This window comes from Leopardus geoffroyi, chromosome C3 (genome assembly GCF_018350155.1).
Source record: "Leopardus geoffroyi isolate Oge1 chromosome C3, O.geoffroyi_Oge1_pat1.0, whole genome shotgun sequence".
In the NCBI taxonomy this organism is placed as follows: domain Eukaryota; kingdom Metazoa; phylum Chordata; class Mammalia; order Carnivora; family Felidae; genus Leopardus; species Leopardus geoffroyi.
The window spans coordinates 24,427,070-24,451,828 of record NC_059338.1 but is presented as its reverse complement, the minus strand read 5'-3'; the positions used below and the strand labels follow the sequence as shown (position 1 = coordinate 24,451,828).

The 24,759-nt window shown below is 35.1% G+C and overlaps 1 protein-coding gene and 1 long non-coding RNA gene across 12 annotated transcripts in view; one reads left to right on the top strand and one right to left on the bottom strand.

The window, feature by feature from the left end:
• KCNT2 (potassium sodium-activated channel subfamily T member 2) overlaps positions 1-24,759 on the top strand; it is a 363,773-nt gene that overhangs the window by 82,874 nt on the left and 256,140 nt on the right. For all 11 annotated transcript variants that reach the window (XR_006706948.1, XR_006706947.1, XM_045456156.1 and 8 more), the window contains 2 exons: positions 21,663-21,742; positions 23,890-23,989. Coding sequence is in view for 9 of the 11 variants with exons in the window: in XM_045456156.1 (XP_045312112.1) it covers positions 21,663-21,742; positions 23,890-23,989 (180 nt within the window). In the remaining 2 variants the exon portion in view is untranslated. The remainder of the gene's footprint in view (positions 1-21,662; positions 21,743-23,889; positions 23,990-24,759) is intronic.
• LOC123586778 overlaps positions 15,900-24,759 on the bottom strand; it is a 43,786-nt gene continuing 34,926 nt past the window's right edge. The window contains exon 4 of the long non-coding RNA XR_006706949.1: positions 15,900-16,126. This is a non-coding gene — a long non-coding RNA (uncharacterized LOC123586778). The remainder of the gene's footprint in view (positions 16,127-24,759) is intronic.

Below are 24,759 nucleotides of genomic sequence, written 5' to 3'. Positions count from 1 at the left end.
TTTATTGTGGCTTTGTTTCTCTCTCTCTCTTTTTTTTAACCACATAAGCAGCTAGAAGCGTTTTATGTATTTATTTTATTTTATTTCTTTTCCTGTCTTTTTTATTTTTTAAAATTTACATCCAAATTAGTTAGCATATAGTGCAACAATGATTTCAGGAGTAGATTCCTTAGTGCCCTTGCCCATTTAGCCCATCCCCCTCCCACAGCCCCTCCAGTAACCCTCAGTTTGCTCTCCGTATTTATGAGTCTCTTCTGTTTTGTCCCCCTCCCTGTTTTTATATGATTTTTATTTCCCTTCCCTTATGTTCATCTGTTTTGTCTCTTAAAGTCCTCATATGAGTGAAGTCGTATGATTTTTGTCTTTCTCTGACTAATTTCACTTAGCATAATACCCTCCAGTTCCATCCATGTATTTGCTAATGGCAAGATTTCATTCTTTTTGATTGCCGAGTAATACTCCCTTGTATGTATGTGTGTGTGTGTGTGTGTGTGTGTGTGTGTGTGTATCTCTATCTCTATCTCTATCTCTATCTCTATCTCTATCTCTATCTCTATATCTTTATCCATTCATCCATCAATGGACATTTGGGCTCTTTCATACTTTGGTTATTGTTGATAGTCCTGCTATAAACATGGGGGTGTATGTGTCCCTTTGAAACAGCACACCTGTATCCTGTGGATAAATGCCTAGTAGTGCAATTGCTGGGTCGTAGGGTAGTTCTATTTTTAATTTTTTGAGGAACCTCCATGCTGTTTTCCAGAGTGGCTGCACCAGCTTGGATTCCCACCAACAATGCAAAAGAGATCCTCTTTCTCCACATCCTTGCCAATATCTGTTGTTGCCTGAGTTGTTAATGTTGGCCATTCTGACAGGTGTGAGGTGGTATCTCATGGTAGTTTTGATTTGTGTTTCCCTGATGGTGAGTGATGTTGAGCATTTTTTCGTGTGTCGGTTGGCCATCTGGATGTCTTTTTTGGAGAAGTGTCTATTCATGTCTTTTGCCCATTTCTTCACTGGATTATTTGTGTTTTGGGTGTTGAGTTTGGTAAGTTCTTTATAGATTTTGGATACCAACCCTTTATCTGATATGTTGTTTGCAAATATCTTCTCCCATTCTGTCGGTTTTGTTTTAGTTTTGCTGATTGTTTCCTTTGCTGTGCAGAAGCTTTTTATTTTGATGAGGTCCCAGTAGTTCATTTTTGCTTTTGTTTCCCTTGCCTCTGGAGACGTGTTTAGTAAGAAGTTGCTGTGGCCAAGATCAAAGAGGTTTTTGCCTGCTTTCTCCTCGAGGATTTTGATGGCTTCCTGTCTTACATTGAGGTCTTTCATCCATTTTGAGTTTCTTTTTGTGTATGGTGTAAGAAAGTGGTCCAGGTTCATTGTTCTGCATGTGTCTGTCCAGTTTTCCCAGCACCACTTGCTGAAGAGACTGTCTTTATTCCATTGGTTATTCTTTCCTGCTTTGTCAAAGAATAGTTGGCCATACGTTTGTGGGTCCATTTCTGGTTTCTCTATTCTGTTCCATTGATCTGAGTGTCTGTTCTTGTGCTAGTACCGTACTGTCTTGATGATTTCAGCTTTGTAGTATAGCTTGAAGTCTGGGATTGTGATGCATCCTGCTTTGGTTTTCTTTTTCAAGATTGCTTTGGCTATTTGGGGTCTTTTCTGGTTCCATACAAATTTTAGGATTATTTGTTCTAGCTCTGTGAAGAATGCTGGTGTTATTTTGATAGGGATTGCATTGAATATGTAGATTGCTTTGGGTAGTATCAGCATTTTAACAATATTTGTTTTTCCTATCCAGGAGCATGGAATCTTTTTCCATGTTTTTGTGTCTTCTTCAGTTTCTTTCATAAGCTTTCTATGGTTTTCAGTGTATAGATTTTTCACCTCTTTGGTTAGATTTATTCCTAGGTATTTTATGTTTTTTTTGTGCAATTGTAAATGGGACCGATTCCTTGATTTCTCTTTCTGTCACTTCATTGACAATAACCATATGATCCTCTCAATAGATGCAGAGAAAGCATTTGACAAAATACAGCATCCTTTCTTGATAAAAACCGTTAAGAAAGTAGGTATAGAAGGATCGTATCTCAAGGTCATAAAAGCCATATATAAACAACCTAATGCTAATATCATCCTCAATGGGGAAAAACTGAGAGCTTTCCCCCTAAGGTCAGGAACAAAACAAGGATGTCTACTCTCACCACTGTTATTCAACATAGTATTGGAAGTCTTAGCCTCTGCAATCAGATAACACAAAGAAATAAAAGGTATCCAAATCAGCCAGGAGGAGGTCAAACTTTCACTCTTTGCAGATGACGTGATACTCTATATGGAAAACCCAAAAGATTCCACCAAGAAACTGCTAGAATTGATTCATGAATTCAGCAATGTTGCAGGATATACAATCAACACACAGAAATCGGTTGCATTCCTATACACCATCATTTGTTTTTTGAGATGAGTTATATTCATTTTTGTTTCCTCTCTTATAAACTGATGCTTGAAATTCAAACTTATTTGGTTCAGGAGGTATTTTACATGTTTCATTTCAGGGGCAGATAGTTTCATGATTCTAAGAGGGATGTTTTAACAGAGTTACTAAAGTGATAGTTTTGAAATTTAATGATATATTAATATGTAAATGAAAAAATTCCAACAAAATTAAATAAATGGTAACAATTATTTTATCTTTTGATATAGATAGAAGCAATTGACTAGTTGCTTAAATATTCATATGTTGTACATGTACTTATTTAAATGTTTAAGTAAATATTTAAGAAAAAGTTCACAGTCCACATTTTAGCTTTATTTTGCCAGTAATTATTGTGCAGTGCTTTAGTTAGTCTGAAGGTATCACAAAGGCAAAAAAAATTTTTTCAATGATACTTTTCTCTCACAGAGAAGAAAATAATGATACTGTTTCTTCCTCCTTTGGTGAACTATGAGGGGGAAGTTTGAAGGAAATTGCTAGGTGGGAGTTTCAAATAAACCACCACCTTAGAACATATAAAGAAGGGATTATGGAAAATTAGAAAAATCTTCAGAAGAGGTTTAAAATTGACAGTATGATTTTGACTGATAGGAATGTAAATAACATGATCAAAAAGTTGACTTTTATATAGCAAAACTCATTCAACACTCAGCAAATATATTCAGTACACATATAAAAATATGTGTATATGGCATTGTGTTAGGTTCTGAAAACACAATGAAAATGAACAAAATAGGTACAGTTCCTGCCTTCACAATTTTAGAGCTAAACAAAGCTATTACTAGCAGCTTTGGAGGGACAGATAGCAAGAAACATGCCCTCAGATCAACTCTTGATGAAGCTTCTAGTTCTGTGTTATTAATGATACATTCCATCTGGCTCTTGGTGGCTTCCTGTCTAATTCAGTCTATTTTTGCGCATTATTCCTGCAAAGCACTAAGGTAAGCTATTTCTACTTTGTTCAAGGAGGGTATACACTTCCAAAATGTAAATATGCCAAATTTGTAATTATAGATTTTTAAAAGTTATCTGTTTTCTTCCTTTAAATATCTGTGTTCTGTGTCCTATGGCATAGAACCAGTTATTTGATCTCTAAGGTCCATTTGAAAGATAGAGACCCTTAAAAAGGCAATCCTCATATATCGTAATAAGTCTATGGTAAAGAGAATAGAGTGCACTAAGTAAAAATACAGGTATGTCACTTAATAAAGACTTGGGTGAGGACCAAGTTTCAAATGTGATGAGACCTGAGGGAAGGAGGACAAGATCTCAAAAGGAAGGCAAAGGAAAGCTTAGTTCATTTTAAGGGTTGTTTATTTTTCTTAAGGTCCAGCTGAATATTTTTATTGAAAAGTAGTGACTCAGAGATTTAAAAGCCAATAACTTGTATGATAATTGAGTCTGGTTAAGGAAATAAAGAGGAATTATGGTATGCCAGAGTATTCATATCATCCATAGCAAATCAGAAGCATGCATTTTCAAATTAACAAATGTGTTCTTCCTTTTGGAGCATGGTTATTCGGGAATTTCTGTTTCCCAGCATAGATGCCAGATGGCAGTAGCCACAGATTGCCAGCCTCTGCATGCTGATAGTTGTCAACTTTGGATGCTAATGGAGTGTTAGAAGCAACTACTGCTGAGTAATTTTTAATTCCATGTATATTAGTGAACATCCATTATATTCTAGTGAACATTCATTATATTCTAGGCACTGGGCAAACAATTATAAGTAAGCAAATACTGATTAATATCTCTTTGGTGGAGCTTGAGGTTTAATGTGGCCTTAAGAAACTGTGTGAGGACAAACTTTATTCTCCCTTAAACCAATTCTGAATTTTCATAGAATCTTGGATGCCATAATTGGAATTCATTGGGGGAGGGAGATGATAGGCATAGAGAAAATTAGTAGGTAGATCAGAGTACCTTCTTTCTCAGACACAAGGTGATGGGAAGAAGAAAGTGGGTGGTTATTTCATTTACAATACTTCCTCTGTGTCACTATACATCACTCACACTAGGGATCTAATCTGGCAGTTTTTGCAGTCCTATCTAATTAAAGGTCATGCCTTAGAATAGAAGACTTTGCACATCACGGTGCTTTCAATGGTGTGAAATATTCTCCAGCTATTTATGTAGATTGATATATGAATGGAGCTTCCATTTCGGTTCAGTATTTCTATTTATCACTGAAAGTTTTGTTTCGTTTTGTTTTTCCATGGTTTGCCTTAGAAAATAGATTTTAACCTGAAAGCAAGTTTAAATATCCATAGGTCATTTGTACAAGTTAGGTCGTTGACTGAACATGTTCATTACAAGCATTTTTTTTCTTATTATTATGCTAAAAGACTTTTTATTACTGAAAGAACTCTAGAGAACAATACAAATATGTGCTCAAATGAAAAGATAATTCATTTGACTTTTGTCTTGACCACCAGAAGGATGGATTTGCCATCAGCTCAGATTGGGAAATGTTAAGGAAGGAACTTAGAAAGTTTGGTTTGGTTATGCCGAGTTGGAGATGTCCACTAGTGATCCAAGTAGAAAAGTTGAATAGGTGGTTAAAGGTATGAGTTTGGAAGAGAAGCCTAGGCTGGATATATAAATTTGACAGTCTTGGGCATATAGATGTATTACACATTAAAAAAATTTTTTTTAATGTTTATTTTTGAGAGTGAGATAGAGTGCAAATGGGGGAGGGACAGAGAGAGAGTGAGACCTAGAATCCGAAGCGGGCTCCATGCTCTGAGCTGTCAGCACAGAGCCTGATGCGGGGCTCCAACCCATGAACTGTGCGATCATGACCTGAGCCAAATTTGGACGGTTAACCTACTGAGCCACCCAGGTGCCCCTGGATTACACTTTGAGTATAGTTACAAAAGAGATGATTTTGTAAATATTTAGTTTTGAGAGAGAGAGAGACAGAGTGTGAGTAGGGGAAGGACTGAGAGAGAGGGGGACACAGAATCTGAAGCAGGTTCCATGCCCTGAGCTGTTTGCACAGAGCCCAATGCAAGACTCAAACTCAAGGACTGCGAGATCATGACTTCAGCTGAAGTCAGACGCTTAAATGACTGAGCCACCCAGATGCCCCAAAGAGATGATTTTTGAGAATAGAAGAGAAGGAACCAGCCAAGGATACTCAGAAGGGGTAAACTGTAAGGTAGGAAGAAAACAAAGGGAAGAGTGCATTCGAATTCAAGTGAAGAAAGTGGTTCAGGATGAAGAAGTGATCAGCTATGCCAAATGCTAATAGGGTACCTAAGATGAGGACTGATATCTGATTTTTTATTTTGCCATATATACATCACTGGTGACCTTGCTAATTGCAGATTTGGTGACGAGGTGAAATAGGCTTAAGAAAGAACAAGAAGTGAGAATTGGAGTCAGTGATTTCAGGTTTATTGTTAGTAAGTGTTATGGACTGAGTTGTGTCCTGCAAAATTCATTTCAAAACCCTAACCTGGCACAGTACTTACATTTGGAAATAATTTAACAGGGTAATTAAGTTAAAATGAGGCCATCAGAGTGGGCTCTTATCCAGTCTGAATGTGTCTTTGTAAGAAAGGAAACTTGAACACACCAAGGATGCTTGAACACAGAGGAAAGACCTTGTGAGGACACAGCAGGTGTCACCTACTCTCCAAGGAGAAAGGCCTCAGGAGAAGTCAACCCTGCCAGCACCTTGATCTTGGACTTCCAGACTCCAGAACTGTGAGAAAATAAGTTTCCATTGTTTAAACCACCCATTCTGTGGTATTTTGTTATGATAGCCCTAGGAAACTAATACAGCAAGTCTCAGTATCGCTTCCTTCTTTTCAATACCAATCGGAACCATGGCCAAGAGGGTCACGTGTATTCACCATCTTCGTCTGCTGTAAGGGATTTTTCTTAGCTCATGCACTGAAGATGTTGCCTTTCAGGAATTCTGTTTTTGTTTTTGTTTTTTTTTAATGGGGATTTCTATGGAGTTCTCTGTGGGAGGATTTCTTTGGGGGGATTCCTGTGGAGCTCTTTGTGGGGATTTCATTGACAAGTTTCCTGCTTGTCAAAATATAAATTCTATACCATCAAAAATTGACAGCTGGCACCAGGGTGAACAGCAGCTTTACTGCTAGCTTACTTCACTGGATTCTTATTTTCTTGTCTTTTCTGTCTTGTAAGGATTTACCTTACTTTCTTACTAGTTAAGCCATACATGTGAAAAAGTGGTGTGGTATGGTGGGGTGGGGTGGTGTGTGTGTGTGTGTGTGTGTGTGTGTGTGTGTGTGTGTGTATCGATACGTGTGTGTCTGTGTGCCTGTGTGTGTATAGGGACATCTCTTCTACCACATGGTCAGAAGCAGAATCCTCAATTACTTTGAAATTTTTCTTGTGATAAAGCAATTTGATGTTATTGATGTATTGGCAATTTAATCGCAATCAGTTGCTTGCTTTTTGATCAAGTTGAAGAACGATTAAATTCAGTATCTCTGGTTTTAATTCTGTAGGAGCAGATTTTGATAGGGAGTTTGGGTAGTGGGCTGCCCTGAGAAAGGTGTGACCTCAGGTGAGGCGGCTCACTGTACCCGTGACAAACCCTGATGCAGCTGACAGCTGGAAATTATTGGCAATTATTGAAGGAGGGCAAAAGGGTGCTATGTTTCCATGTTTACCATATCCAATTATATGCTAGTTAACATGATACAGTCTTAGGGAATAATATTTACTTATTAAAGTAATTGAAACTGAAATTGTTAAGCATTTCTTGGCATGTGTAAATAAATTTTGTCCAAAAAATTCCTAAAATGCCTGTCAGCTATGGTAGTATATTTTATAATCTGTTTCAGCATACTATATAATCAGAAAAAAAAAACAATTTAAGAAATAAAAAAGAAAATTTGGGGTGAGGGTGGATAAGAGGTACAAACTTCCAGCTACAACATAAATAAGTCATGTATGTAATATAACCATGGTGACTATTGTTAATAATACTGTATAACATATTTATTATAGCATAGTTGCATATTGATATATAGCATATTTGAAATTTACTAAGAGAGTAGATCTTAAAAGTTCTCCTCACAAGAAAAAAGCTTGTAATTATGTGTGATGATGGATGTCATCTAGATTTATTGTGATGATTACTTCACAGTATATACAGATATCAAATCATTATGCTGTACACCTGAAGATAACATAATATTATATGTCAGTTATATCTCAATAAAAATAGCAGAAAAGGTAAGGTTGATTCATATAATTTTTTCTTTTTTGGTTAAGCTCATATGTAATCAGGATTAAGTGTGTGGGCTAGAGGTAGACTGCCTTGTTTCACACCTAGGCCCACCAGCTATTATTTGTGTGACTTTGGGCAAATGCCTCTGTCTCCTAATTGTAAAATGGAGACATTAATAGTGCCTGTTAAAGGTTTGTCTTGAAAAATCAAGTGTGGTAATACATCTTTGTGCTCAGTATAGTGTCTGGGCATTTTCAATAAGTGGTTGCTCCTGATAACTTTATTGTCCGTGCTTATGAATACACTTCTTGGCTTCTATTTAAGTTCTTTTGATTATGTCTTCTTTTCTGTCTTTGTGTTTTCATATATTGCTGTTACCTGATGCTTTAGCCATTTTAACTTCTTTGAAGACCCTGAATATACTATATTTTTTCTCACACAATTTTTCCCTTTGAAACTGCTGTTTCTTACATCAGAAAAATCTTTCCATGTGTCTCTCTTCTCATCCAAGCTTGCTAATCTTATTCTCTCTGGCCCCCTACTAAATCCCCCCTGGGCTAAAGATTTGACTCATACGCTTATTTGGTAGATTATGGGGATTTCTTCTCATGTTGTACCCTTGTCCCTCTCACATCTGTTTTTTTTAAATAAATATAAGATATTTAGGAATTTCTTGTGTCCCCAGAGGTTCAGAATTAGTTTAGTTGTAATTCTTAGTTTATGGCACGCTGTCATTTCATTCACTTATTCCTTAATCTATTAATAACTTATTAATAATGTATATACACCTATCAGCACTCAAAGAACTAATACTGTATTAATAACTTACAGCAACTCTGGATTCCTCCACTTTCTTCCCTGCCTTTCTCCCAGGAGTCATTACAGTCGTTATTTTGGCTTTTCATTTATTTGCTTTTATTTATTTTATTTGTTTATGTATTTTAATTTTTTTAATGTTTATTTTTGAGAGAGAGACACAGAGTATGAGTGGGGGAGGGACAGAGAGAGAGGGAGACACAGAATCTGAGCTGTCAGCACAGAGCCCGACGCGGGGCTCGAACTCACAAAATGTGAGATCATGACCTAAGCTGAAGTCAGATGCTTAACCAACTGAGCCACCCAGGGGCTCCTACTTGCCTTTAAAAAATATAATTTAACAGATTATGTGTATCCCTCAACAAATTATTGTTTGGTTTTAGATATTTTTGAACTTAAAAGTGGCTAGCATGCTGCATGTAGTGTAGTCTTTTTAAACTTGCTTCTTACCTTCTGCATTCTGTTACTAAGATCCATTTTTATTGTGTCATATAGCCATATTTCATGAACTTTTACTGCTGTATTTAATTGCATAAATATGCCACAATTTACCCATTTCCTTGTAAGTGGATATTTGATTACTTCTGGTTTTTCTCTGTGCTCTCATGAAAAGTGCATTTTTTTGACCCTTTTTGTATATGCATCTTAGTGCATGTGTATAAATTTCTCTATGGCATTTGTCTAAGAGTAGAATGACTGAACTGGCAATATATGAATATTCAGTTTTATTAGATAATGCCAAATTGTTTACCAAAGTGATCTCACCAACTTATTCTTCACCAACAATTAAAAAATCCTTTGATTCACGTTCTCTTCAACATTTGGCATTATTATGTGTCATTCTTGATTTTTTCAAATGGATATAAAATGTTATCTCACTGTAGTCTTATTTGCATTTTCTTGAGTATTGATGAGGTTGAAATTTCATCCTCAGTTTATTAGCCAGTATAGCTCCTTTTCTCTAAAATGCCATTTCATATCTTCTGGCTACACGTTTGTCATTTTCTTATGATGTGTTAAGGATTCTTCATATATTCTTGATTTTTAACCTTTATTGGTTTTGTATCAAAATATCTTCTCCTAGCTGTGAATTTGTTTTTCACTCTCTGTATTTAAAAAAAATTTTTTTTTACACGTGTGTATTTTTTGAGAGACAGAGAGAGACAGAGCACAAGTTGGGGAGGGGCAGAGAGAGAAGGAGACACAGAATCCAAAGCAGGCTCTAGGCTCTGAGCTGTCAGCACAGAGCCCGACGCAGGGCTCGAACTCACAAACCGTGAGATCATGACCTGAGCCAAAGTCGGACGCTTAACCAACTGAGCCAGCCAGGCGCCCCTGTTTTTCACTCTCTTTAAAATTAAAATTTAAAATTTATAAAATGAGCTATACAAATGTCCTAAGCCCATCCTTGAAGCTATTTAGTGACTTACACTCTTACTTTTCCAGGCAAATATTTTATACATAGTTTATGATACTATGTTGTTGTATCTTTTTTTTAAATTTTTTTTTTTTAGTGTTTCTTTATTTTTGAGACAGAAATAGAGCATGAGTGGGGGAGGGGCAGAGAGAGGGAGACACAACATCCAAAGCAGGCTCCATGCTCCCGGCTGTCAGCACAGAGCCCGACGCGGGGCTCGAACTCACAAACCGTGAGATCGTGACCCGAGCCAAGGTCGGACGCTTAACCGACTGAGCCACCCAGGCGCCCCTATGTTTTTGTATCTTAAGTACTCTGACTATTCAGAAGTCAAAGAAGTATTCACCATTATTTTTTTCATAACAATTTAAAAGTTTCCTTAACCTGTTTGGATGTAATTTAATCCATAAGTTGTGAGATAGGGGTCCAAGGTAATTATTTTTCCTATTTATTTATTTAAAAAGTCCATTTATTGAATCCTTTCTTTGTATTCCTTATTGATCTGTCATACTACTTTTATTATATATTAATATTGAATATACACAATGAATCAATTTCTTGACTCTGTTTCATTTCACTAATCAATTCGTCTTTCTCTGTGCTACTTTTATAATGTCTTAATTATTGTAGTATCATAATAAGTCTAGATACCAGATAGGGCAAATATTTACTCTTTATTCTTATTTAGTTTGATCTTTTACTTCTGTAGAATCAGTTTATCAAACTCCACAAAATTCCCTATGTGATTTTGATTGGGATTTTATACAATCTGTGGTATTTTATAATATAAAAACCAAATTGTTTTCCAAAGTGATAGCACTTTAAATTATACTGATAATTAATAAATTCTTAATAATTTGAAGAGGAGCTATTAAAATGTAATTTTTAATAGGTTGAAAGCTATGTCCCTCATACAAATATAAAATGAAAATGTCAAATATTATACTCAACTCATTAATTTAAGTGAAACAGTAATACTTGAAAACTGGCCCACAGGACATTTAAGAAGCTAGGTATTTCTAGGCAATAAGATTGCTCAGTTAGTACCCCTCTTCCAAAAGCCCTACAGGGCCATCAATGTTAACCTATGGAGTTACCTCTTATACTGGGTGGCAATTCTTTTCATATCTATTACACAAAACTCAACACGCTAATGTCTGCTCCTTCACAGGTGTCAAATTGCACAGAAAATAGAAAGTCGAGTCTAGCATTTTACTGAAAGAACATCCAATAAACTCTTTTGCCCATTTCTAAATTTTGGGATAATTTTTCTGACAAAAGTGACAGCAACTTCTTTTCTGATATAATATTTTCGTATTTTGACTGTATCATTTATTAGATCTACCTTCTCAGACAGTTTGGGGAAAATGCATTGGTAAAGTTCCATGGGAGAACTTGATTTGACTATTAAAATGCTAAGATGATAACTAGATTTTCAGATTACTGGTGTATTCTCTGCCCTATATAGACATTTAAAAATAATTTGACATTTAACTTTCACATTATTTAGTGAAAATACAGAAAATGTATTTATTACTTATTTATATTAGATAATATAGATGATTTTTTCTTTAATGTTTTTTTAAAATAGTAAACAAAGAAAACCTGAAGATCCATTTATGTTATGTAAGGAATTAGTGAAAAAATAGTGTGTTGTTAACATAGAGGAATATATAGACTTATTTTGTAATAATTAAAAATGATGATCTAGGCCTGCATCTTTTAAGTTTAAGTAAAAATAATTAAGTTATAGAGCAGCAGGTGTGGTTTGATTCCCTTTATACTGTTTAAATTGAACTGTCACTAGATATTTATTAATGCAGCGAAACTAAACTTGTTTAAGCTCCCTGAAGTGAGTGAGCATTAAAAGTGTTTCACAAGATGATGTTAGAAGTCAGGTATTTATTAGGCTTTTTGAATCAGGGCTCAAGTGGTGTTAGGAGGATCTTTCAAAGAGAAAGGATTTGCAATGATCAACTTTCATGATAAATCATTTGGAACTGGAGGACATGGCAAAGTGAGGGTTTTGAAGTCTTAATGAATAATGAGTACAAAGACAATGCACATCTTAATGAGTAGTTGTTGCAGATAAGTGATGTGTTTGCCTAGGTGAACAGACTATTGTCTCCAATAAATTGATCTGTAGGAATTTTCTGAAGTAAACAGTGAAGTTATTTATTGCCTTATATCCTTATTTTTCTTAAGGAAATGTTTCTTGGAGGAATCAACTACATCAAACTGACATAAGTAATCCATAGTTTCTGTTTTTCCAATTATAAATGCTTATTCTTTCTTTATTACCAACACACCAGAAAAAAGTTTACCAACACACCAGAAAAAAGTTATCAGTTGTGATTATTCAGTTTTGTAGGCTCATATATGAATTATCCTCTTTAATTTTCATAACAGTTCTGTTAACAGAAGTAATAACTGCATTGTACAGTAAATAAAAGTTAGCAAATTTGATAATCAAGTACATATAATCTGATTCCAAAGTCCATGCTGTTCTCTCACTTAATCCTTATACTGCACTGTGAAATAAACAAACAAATGAACATACAAACTACTGTGGGAAAAGAGTCAATTTCCCTAGAAAACCCATTAGTTTTACTGTTAAAATTCATGGAGTGAAATTCTATCTGCAACTATTTTCCCTTTTTCCTCCAAATTGTGTGACCTTATCTTTAAATATATCTAACCCAATATGATGTACCTATGTCAAGTCATATATGTTACTTTTACCTGAGTTATGAGTGCTAAGTACTAGAATATTCTAAAGAAATATATGTGTCCTAGTGAGCTGTGCCCATTAGTGAAATATAACTTATGAGTGCCAAATGGAAGAGCTGCTTGGAGGGTGGATTTAAAGTCTTATGTCACTGGTGCAAATAATTATATAAAATTAAAAGGTACTTCTTTCACTGTACATGAGTGTCTTCTTGTAATTTCTGGATTCATACTAACAACTAGTACCTGTTTAACATGACTTGACTCTTGAGATCCAATGGGTCCCTCTTTGAAAACACACATTTTTTTCCCTCACCAAACTGGGTTTTGCTATTTAACCCTGCCATTCTTAGCCATCCTGGGCTGCATGAGCACCGTTATATTTTTTCATCAAGGTTTTTAAATGACTGGGTTCACTATTCCAATCTGAGTTAGAGATTAGGTGGTATCTTATATCCTCTTCTTACAAGTATAGAGATAAAGAAAAGAAGATTTGCATGTTGTAGCTGTTATGAGTTTTGATTGGGAGGCTGTTAGGTTTGTGGTGGGGCTGTGCTGCCTTAGTCATGTTATGTAAGCTTATAACCCTTTCTGGGGCTAATAGCTTTGTATATGCTTCCAGAATGTATGTGTACATGTATGCATGCATATATATATGTGTATATACATGTGTGTATATATATATATGTATATATATATATATATATATGTTTATGCACGTATATGTATACATGCGTGCGTGCGCGCGTGTGTGTGTGTGTGTAATGGGAAGAAGTAGAGTTGAGGTGAGAGAAAAGAAATGGACATGATCTTAAAGCATCTGATCTGTTTTTTGAGGTGGTGGTGGAAAAGATTTATAATACATAACAAACACAGTTTACTGTAAGTCTAAATGCTATATATTTTTGCTACTTTTTATTACATACTTAGAATAAAAATGAATAAATGTTTGCAATTTTTTTCTCTTCTCTTCTCTTCTCTTCTCTTCTCTTCTCTTCTCTTCTCTTCTCTTCTCTTCTCTTCTCTGTCTCCTCTCCTCTCCTCTCCTCTCCTCTCCTCTCCTCTCCTCTCCTCTCTTCCCCTCCCCTTTCCTCCTTCTCCCTCCCCTCCCCTCCCCTTTCCTCTCCTCTTTTCTTTTTTCTTCTTTTCTCTTTTCTTTTCTTTTTTTTTAATGGCTTGAACTAGGCCTGCACCCAGCTTATGCAGTTGGGCAGGGAAAGGCAAAATCTCCTTGCAACTTAAGGTTGAAAAAATGTACCTTTACACTTATCCTAGCTTTATTTTTTGCTTCCCATGCAAAATTAAGTTAAATGGGCTTGCCTACCTTTAATTATTTTAAATAAAATGAGGAAGTCCAGACAGTAGGTCCTGAAAATGAACACTGCACATGAACACATGAGTTTTCTAACTGAAGAGAGACTTGAATACAAAAGTACTCTTGGGTGGACTGTAATGTGTTTTACCAATGAAACCACAAGCTTGTGTATTTCCAACTATCTGCAAGCCTTGATTACCAGGGAGTGACAAGAACATAAATGCAACTATTGAACAGCTATCAGCATTATGTATAATGAAAGAAAATTGATAAGTGATTAACACCCCAGATTCTTCCCTCATTACCAATACATCACTACATATATACATTCAAACACACACATACACATATCCGTGTGCATATATGTGTGCGTATGTGTTGTGAGTATGTATCTATACTACCTGGGTTATCTTTCCAAAAATGATGTTGTTTTAAATTCCATTTTAAAAATCAGAGAACATCCGGGCACCTGGGTGGCTCAGTCGGTTAAGTGTCCAACTTTGGCTCAGGTCATGATCTTACAGTTCCATGAGTTTGAGCTCTGCACAGGGCTCTGTGCTGAGAGCTTGGAGCCTGGAGCCTGCTTTGGAGTCTGTGTTTCCCTCTCTATCTGCCACTCCCCTGCTCGTGCTCTGTCTCTCTCCCTTTCAAACATAATAAATAAATGTTAAAAATTTTTTTTAAAATAAGAGAATACTATTGAAAGTCATCAGAATTAATCTCTGAGTTCTCATAAGATGTTACTGACTTAAAGAAGGTGAGAAACTTAGGCTTGAGTAATTATGAAAAGAATTGGATAGGGCAAAAAGAGTGGTTGGAAAATTTAGGAGGGACTTAAGAGTATTTAAAGTGAACTTAATTTTGTGCATGTAGTAAAGGTTGGAAGCTGGGTAGAAACCCATTGGAAGCACTTGAGCAAGAAGTGGTGAAGTTATTTTTTTAAGATGAAGAATTGATGGTAGGCTTATTCATTCATTTATTTATTTTTTTTATAAGGCTCCCTTTGAATGGTTGCTGTATTAAATAAATTAGTTACCAGAAGTTAGGAGTGAATATTTGGAAATAGATACCTGGGTTAGAGTCAATATTCAAAGGGCACAACTAAACAAATACTTGTCTTTATCCCTTGGTAGGTCTGGTGTTTGCAATGCTCTTTTGTAATATTTCACAAATGACCCAGAACTCTCCTAATAATGAAGAGTCTACTGGTGAGGAAGCAGGAGGCAAGAAGAAGTAATAGAAAGAACAGTGTCCCAGTTCTGCCCCAGTACTAGCTATGAATTTGGGCAATTCACTAAAATTCTTTGAATTAAAGTATCTTTTTCTATAAAATAAAATTGATGACTGCCTTAACCAAGCCATATCAACATTGTAAAAATTAAGTATGATAGTGTATTTTTTCCGAAATATTCATAAAAATCATGGGGAGATAGGGCAAATAAGTAAATCTAAATAATATTGAAACAAAAATAGAAACCCACAGGGAATTATCTTTAATTATAAGGAAGATCAAGTTGGAATAAGAAGGAGCTTCTAAGGATTGAGCTCACTACAAACCTAGGGTTTGCATCTTCAAATAGTTTAATCTAAGGAAGGAAAGGAAAATGCTTTTTATCTCTCCTACTGTACTATCCACAGAGAGTCCATAAGGTTTTTACCAAAGATAGAACTGGGGACCAATCTACCCTTTCATTCAGGTCTTCAGTGAGTCATAGTTAATGCCTAAAAGGTCCCAAGTAATAATGTGGCAGGCTAAAGATGCAAGTGTGAACAAAACAATACATTCCTGGCCCTCTTGGAACTTACATTCTAATGGAATTACTTCATAGAACTGAGAAATGCTACTGTCACCATCATAGAAAATGATTGTATTAGTTTACAAGGATTGTCGTAACCAAAAACCAGAAACTAGGTGCCTAACAACAAGAGACGTTTATTAACTCTCAGCTATAGAGTAATGAAGTTGAAATCAAGTTGTTGGTAGTGCTATGCTCTCTTCAGTCTCTGAGGGAGAATCCTTGTTGCCTTTTCAGCCTCTGGTATTCCAGGTGTTCCTGAGATTGTGGCCCTAAAATTCCAGTTTCTGTCTCTGTCTTCACATGGCCATTTTTCTTCTATGTCAGTATCCAAATTTTCCTGTAATAAAGACACCAGTGGTATTGGATTAAGGACCCATCCTACTCCTGTATGATCTCATCTTAATTTAACTAATTATGTCTGCAATGACTCATTCCCACATAAGGTCACATTATGAGATACTAGGGTTAGGACTTCAACATATTATTTTAGGGAACATAGTTCAGTGCATAACAATGAATTTAGAGAAAATAAGGTGCACATTCACAGTAATGTGTATTTGAAAAGTTGTAATTCTCATAATCATAAACCGCATTTAAGATTAGTTGTGGTGGGAATAAAGTGAGAGAAGCTTGGTAATAGTATACGGAGAGATTTTACTTTTTCTCCTTAGTCTTTGGAGTCAGAACACCAAGCATGTAATTAGAAGGATGCCCCAATTTAAAAACACAGAAATGATGTCAGGTGAAAAGTTCTTAGACATGGGAATTGCAATGGGAGCTATGTACATTAATTTGACATCCAAATGTAGATTTTCCAAAAAAACAAAAACAAAAACAAAAAACAACCACCAACAAATAAATAGAGAGACTAGCATGTATCCACTGAACCTGCCTGCTGGACCAGAAAGTCCAGGCAGATAGTGCCTTGTTTGAAATGAGTATAGTCATAAAAACTCATCCACGGACTCTGTGACCAATATTGCAGAATCAGAGGGAGGCAGAAAGGAGCAGCACCAAGTAGAAATATAGGAAGAGTTTTCTTTTGGTAGTTCTCTATATCTGCTACAAGTTCCAAAGAGAATATTGGCAAATGTTTTGTTTTTTTTTAAGTTTTTATTTATTTATTTATTTAGTTTAAGAGAGAAAGAAGGGAGAGGGACAGATTGAAGGAGAGAGAGTATCCCAAGCAGGCTTTGCACTGTCAGTGCAGAGCCCAATGTAGGCGGGCCTCAAATCCACGAACTGCAAGATCATGATCTGAGCCAAAATCAAGAGTTGCACGCTTAACCAGCTGAGCCACCCAGGTACCCCTGCAAATATTTGACATCCTAAACAGAGCCCAAGACATTATTAGCCCTTGAAAAAAGTGAAATAGTGTTTCTGAAAGAACGGTGTGTGGACAGTCTGGGACAGAATTTAGACTTCAGAGTTAGTGAAGAGGAATTTTAAGAGTGAAACAAGGAAATTGTTTTTTAACAGAATTTAGACTTCAGAGTTAGTGAAGAGGAGTTTTAAGAGTGAAACAAAGAAATTGGTTTTTAACAAGATCCTGCATGATTTTTATACTAAATTCAAGTAACCAGAGTAACACAATGAGAAGAAAAAAAAGTAATAAAATCAATATAAGGCAAATTGATGATGTTTACACAAAACGTCTCTATAGTCTTTAAAATTGTTACAGACTATAGAGAAATCTGGAGAGTTTTTCAATTTGTATTTGAAGTTATCAGAATAATCTAAAGATGATAGTACATCAATCTTAGTGATGACTATAGAAGAAAAACTCCTTAAAGTATAAGAAAATGAATCCACCAGTAAATTACCTGAATAATTAATGATTACCAAAATTATTCCAGACTTGAAAAATGATTGCATAATAGGAAAACTGTTGAAATAATTCACCAAGTCAATGTCAAAAAAAATCCCAGCAAGGTACTATCAGTTTGATAGAGTCAAGTTAGTTTTTGATAACAATCAATATCCCTCTACTCCTGATATAATTTTTAGTAAAATAGGAATATTTATTGAAATTCCAGGGTCAACAATATAATAATTGCTAAAGCACAAGAGGCCTTTTAAGAACACAAACCGCAGTTGGTATTTTTTCTTCAATAAATGCTAGTCAGTATAATAACAGCTAAATGTAAACAGAAATATTGGAAATTTTTAGATGGCATGATTGTCCGCCCAGGGAACCCAAGCAATAAACCTGAAAAATAATATTACTACATATAAAGGAATTCAACATGGTAACCATTTACAATACCAAAACCAAAAGTTAAAGGTTGGAACAAAATCGTTTAAAAATAGCAACCAAAATTATAAAATACTCAGAAATAAATGTCACAAAGAAATATAGGATCTATGCAAATAAAACAATAAAATGTTGTTGACCACTATAAAGCTAATATTATTAAACAATGAAAATGTGTCGATGGGAGAAGATACCACTTAGTAATTGCTTTTCTACTTTATTTTTATTAAGTACAATCATAATTCCACTATTATATTGGGGTAAATGTGACTAAAACCATGAGGTTCTGGGGAAGTCCAGAAGGAGTGCACTAAGTTGACCTATTTGTATAGAGGTAGATTTGGAGAGATGGGAGGAGAGGGTTTAGAAGGAAGGAAGGAAGGAAAGGAGGAAGGGAAGGAGGAAGGGGAGAAGGAAAAAAGGAAAAGCATATTTAAATCTGGAAAGGGAAATACAAAGAGGTTATATAAAATAAATTAAAATCATGAAAAAAATTAGGAAGGATAAACACTAAACTCTGTTAGAGAACTAGATTAATTAAGAGTTTTACTTCATATAATATTATAATGAGAAAGGAATCTGGAAGTCATTTAATGAGAGAATTTGCCTCATGCAAAATTGTCTTTATCTCAGGAAAAAAAGTCACTGCATTACAAGCTGTTCCAATCTTTGGCACAATTATATATATTGGAGGGCTCTCCACTTCACAATGATGGTCATTTCATAATTGGGTAATCTCATTCCTAATTCTCCTATTTCTCTATGATTAATTATATACAATAGAGGATCATGTATTGAGTCATGTCATGTTAATAGTGGTAACCACTTTAATATTTAAGGACAACCTTTGAGGCTCCTGGGTGGTTCAGTTGATAGAGCATCTGACTTCAGCTCAGGTCATCATCTCAGGGCTTGGGCGTTTTAGCCCTGTGTGGGGATCAGTGCTGATTGCTCAGAGCCTAGAGCCTGCTTTGGATTCTGGTCTCTGTCTGTCTCTGCCCCTCCCCCGCTCGCACTCTCTCTCTCTCTCAAAAGTAAATAAACATTTAAAAAATTTTTTTAAAAATAAAGATAACCCTTATATTACTGCTAACTGTTCATATTTAGGCTAAACATTTCTAGTTCCTTAAACTTTTCCTCATATGAGACACTTCCCAGAATGTCATTATTTTGCATCAGGCTTTAAATGATCTCCTTTTAGTTAAACCTTTGTTATATACCCAGTACTGAAGTTCAGATATTATCAGAAGAATGGACTCCTATTCTTATAAATTTGTTAACTCTAGAGCAAATCTGCACGGTCTTTGCTGAATTATTGTGTAATAGCCGTACGTCCTTTCAAATTTCCTTTTCTATCTATACAAATTTGAAATAATTTAGTTTGATATCAGTGTTACAATTACTTTATTTAAAATGAACTGCCTTTTCAATCAAAAAAATGAGGGAAAAGACTCAGTGATGGATTCTAAGATACTACTGGAGTTCTGTGTCTCTATGTGTGTGCATGCACTTAGGTGGCGTGTGTGAGTATGTAAGTTTGTGTATGTGTGTATGGGAGTGTGTACATGCACATAGACATGCATATGTAAGTGTTCTGCTAGAGGATATTGCAATTATTTTATAGAGGTATAGTTGACATACAACATTATACTAGTTTCAGATGTAAACATAATGATTGGACATTTGTATACAGTGATCACCACAATAAATCTAGTTATCATCTATCTCCAGAGTTAGAAAACATTTCTTGTGATGAGAATTTCTAAGATTTACTCTTTTTCTGATGTGTGTGTATTTATTTTGAGAGAGAGCAAGAGCACAAGTGGGGGAGGGGCAGAGAGAGAGGGAGAGACAGAATGCCAAACAGGCTCTATGCTGTCAGCTCAGAGCCTGATGCGGGGCTTGATCTCTTGAACCTTGTGATCATGAGCTGAGCTGAAATCTAGTCGGCTGCTTAGCCCACTGAGCCACCCGGGCACCCCGAAGATTAACTTTCTTACCAACTTTCAAATTTGCATTAATATTGACCATAGTCACCCTGCTGTACACTATATCCCCATTAAATCCCACTTAAATTTGTAATCTAGAAAATGCAACAAATGAACAAACAAAATGGAACAAAATTCAGAGATACAGAGAACAGAATGGTGGTTGGCAGAGAGGATGGCAGTTGGGAGGTGCAAAATAGGTGAAGGGAATTAAGAGTTACAAAATACCAGTTACATGGGGCACCTGGGTGGCTCAGTCGGTTAAGTGTCCCAACTTCAGCTCAGGTCATGATCTCACGGTTCATGAGTTCAAGCCCCATGTTGGGCTCTGTGCTGACAGCTCAGAGCTGGGAGCCTGCTCTGGATTCTGCGTCTCCCTCTCTCTCTGTTCCTCCCCTGCTCATGCTCTGTCTTTCTCTCTCAAAAATAAACAAATATTAAACAAATTTCAAAATACCAGTTACAAAAGATCAAAATTTTGTGATGTTAGGAAAAATAAAATTAAGTGTAATGTTTGTGTGAACATTAAAGTGCGTTTGTAGCTGTTTTGGAATCATAACTTAAATAAATGTATTTGAGACCATTTAATTAAGAAAATTGCAAATGATGATCATTAACAAATTATCATGAACATGATATTTCTTTTCACTCAATATTTAAAAAATATTATGTCTTAAAATTTTTTTTAATGTTTGTTTTTGAGAGAGACAGAGAGAGACAGACAGACAGACAGAGCCCAAGCAGGGGAGGGGCAGAGAGAGAGGGAGACACAAAATCGGAAGTAGGTTCCAGGATCTGAGCCCTCAGCACAGATCCTGATGTCAGGCTTGAATTCACAGACTGTGAGATCATGACCTGAGCCATGGGCGCTTAACAGGCTGAGCCACCCAGACACTCCTAAAATACTGTGTCTTATCACATGAGAGAAGTTTGCTGGAATTTAGGGAGAAAGCAAATGTATTTATTAGCATGCTACTATTTTTTTAGACTGTTGATATTATTTTATTATACATCACATATATAATATTCAGTTCCTTCATTGTTTTGTGTGGTGTATAACATATCTATGTTGACTTTAACATTCTTCTTGTCATTACTACCCTTTGTTGATCATGTGTATATTAATATGAGCCTAAATAAATAAATAAAATGGTAAAATGTCCCATAATGTTCTGTTTCATATAGGCTCAAGATGAAGGGAAGGACTTGTTAAAAATAGATTTTCCGGCCCAGGCCCTTAAGATTCTGGTGCAGTGCTTTGGGTGGTGGGGGTCAAACTGGATCAGTTTGCATTGACGCTGTTCAAACATCCAAATGATTTTAATAACGGGAAAAACTTGGGAAAACATTGATTCAGAATTATTCCAAAGACACATATTACTGCTGTTTTGAATCATCCATACCACTCATTACATCCACTGATACTGATAATAGAATTAAATATGTAAGATATTTGAACTTACTGTGTTTAGAATTGGAAAGTAATGGGTTCTCTACAAAAAATTGAGTATTTTACTCAATTTTCATTTTCTGTAGTAGGGATTTGTTCAAAGTATATTATAATGCATTAAATAAAATAATTTTATTCTTTATGTATTATTTTTAATTATATTGTTATCTTCTGCTTGCAGGGTACAAGTTGAATTCTATATGAATGAAAACACATTTAAAGAGAGACTAAAGTTATTTTTTATCAAAAACCAGAGGTCAAGTAAGTCATTCATTTTATTCTCCCATCAACATGTTTATACATATGTTTAACTAAAAAAAATCAGCTGTGCGATCCTTTAGCAAAATATGTTTTATGTAGAATAAATATGATAATCTTGTCTGCCAGGCAGTAAAAATTCAGAAAGCTATTGATGTTACATGTGGTGGTGTTAAGGTGTTTGAATACCTGCAGTTCCCCAAATCCCACACCAGTAGGTAGACTTGTGAGAGGGCCATTTGGATTAGTGAGGAAAATAATTTAAATGAGGGGTCCCCTTATTTTGACTGTGAGGCACATGTAAAACTTGGTTTGAGAAGGCTCTAACCAAATGGGAACAACTGTCTGATTTACTGGGGAAGAGTTTAATGTTTCCCATTCATGCCTGATAATAAGAAACATCTAGGGTTTTCTGAAATGTACAGATTACTAACATCCTTCTCTGGAGATTTTGAATCAGGAAGTGTAGGGCTCAGCGCACAGTTTCATACTCCACTGATTCTTCTCATCAGATAAGTTTGGGAAACATTGCAACTTGAGGAAGACATGAAATTGGCATAGTTACTGAGCTAAGACCATTCAAGGCTGATGGGTCAGTGACACCTGTTGCCTCCCTGTAATGCCACATATTTTTAAAAAGCCAAAAATAATGAGTCAGTATGCAGTTTTTCATATGATTATTGCTTAAAATGTCAACAAATAGTGGAAAGGTCTACTATTGGAAAGTGGTGTAGACTTTGTTCTTTCTGAATTTTGATCTTGGAATCTTCTTTGGGTGGTCTCGATTAAGTTGTGCTCTTATAGGGTTCAAAGAGAAAAGCCTGAGTTGTTGGAAGTTATCAAAATACTGACTCTAAGGAATATTTCAGACTGTAAGGCACACTGCTTGGAGATTCTTAATGGCAACTTAGCTGCAAAGGTGACGCTAAGAATAGCTAATGCCTCTCTAACCTGGTTGTTTAGAATTTCCAAGGAAGTCCTACCAATAGATGTAAACTAATGGGGCCATATCATTTGAATAGAAGGTCTTCTTGATCTTAATGCTAATAATTCTATCTCTCCAGGGCAGAAAATATAGATGCGTTATTTGAATACTTTACCAGCAGCCAACTTTGATTAAGCAGTCTTTTGAGGAGACCAGTTCTATAAAACCAGGGCAATTTCATTAACAGTTTAAAAGACTTTATAAAGAAGTTAACCCGTAAAAAGTGTACCTGCCATTTTAATAAGGAAGCCTAGGAAAATTACAAAATTAATAGGCATTAATCTTTTACTGTTAAGAAATGTTACCTCAAGTACACTCACATATAACAGAGAAAAAAAATGACATTTCACTTGCAGATTTTATTAAATAATAATTATAAGAAGACCTTTCTCAAAATTTTATTCATAATGCATGAATCAGATACCACCTGATAATTGCAGGAACGGTAATGTTTCTATTAATCAGACTTTAAGCATATTTTGCTTAATGTTAATTGTTCTTCTTCATCACTAAGTATTATAAGCCTCGTAACTGTGACTTACACAGTTTCACAGATACATATATGACAGTCTTAATACCCCCCAAATATCTAAGATTGCATTAGTACTTAACCTAAAGGAAAAAGTAAGTTTCAACTGGTAGAACTAAAATGTGTGTGAATGTATATGTATTTTCCAGCAAATGCTATTATGATTCTTCTATAATTATGTAATTACTGAGTGTATAATATATAATTATATACATGATTATAATTTCTTTACAATCAAATCTACAAGGTGTTCTGAAAGTAAAGGATGTATAACTTATCTGGTGGATTTGTAAGCAGCTAGATTTTCTAGCTAGCTAAAATTTATTCCAAAATTCATGGATATAAAAAATACTTACACTTCTAAGCATATCTGAACCAATCATGATTTTTGTGGCTTCTCAGTGCTCAAACCAAGATTTATTCTTGGGTGTAATATTTGCGGCCATTTGCAGTGCATGCAGTCTGTCAATCTCACATTTTATTCCCAATATTTAGCCAATTAAAATTCAGATGTCTAAAATTTAAAGAGTTTTTAAATACAATAAGTGCTATATTTAAAGTTGTTATTTGGCAATTTTTTTAGACTTTCGTGAACTAAGTTAACACGAAAATTAAATTTTTGTTGTTTGTTTAAAGGTCTAAGAATTCGTCTATTCAATTTTTCTCTCAAATTATTAAGCTGTTTATTATACATAATCCGAGTGCTACTAGAAAACCCTTCACAAGGAAATGAATGGTAAGATGTCTTTGAACTTCAACAACAGTCTTTCGATTATTTTGAATTGTATTATAATTTTGAAGGGTGTTCTATGAAATTCATTTTCTTAAGGATGTTTTAGGTATTTGTCACAATTAAATTGATCTGGCTTTCAGTTAATACATGAATATAATCGTTGTAGGTTCTTTTTTAAACATTTCTTCTTCAGGTGCCTGACTGGCTCAGTCAGAAGAGTGTGCTCATCTTGGTGTTATGAGTTTGAGCCCCCTGTTGGGTGTAGTGATTACTTAAATAAATAAATAAGCTCAAAAAAGAAAAGAAAAGAAAAAAAACATTCTTTAAAGAAAAGTAAACATCTCTTCTTTTATTATCTATTTATCAAAGCTAATACTGGATACCCACCCATATAATTTCTATTGCTAACCAAAGTACTCTTAAGTAATTGCTTAATATAGAGTTAGTCTCTTTAAAGACCCATATACCTCTCTCTTCTTGATTTACATATACTCCAAAAAGGTATACTCTTTTGTATGCCAGCTATGTAAGTATTTTCAGTTCTACCAGGTGTTACCTTTTCTTTTTAAAGATTCCTTGAGGGCATTATGTTAAGTGAAATAAATTAGAAAACTGGAAATACTGTATGATTTCATTTATCAGTGGAATCGAAAAACAAACATACCAAAAAACCCGAAACAACAACAACAAAAATCTAGTGACTTTTGAAGCACTCCAGCATATACTGGGATGCATGACTAAGTCTCAGATTTAGCTTGTGTAGCTCTTTATCT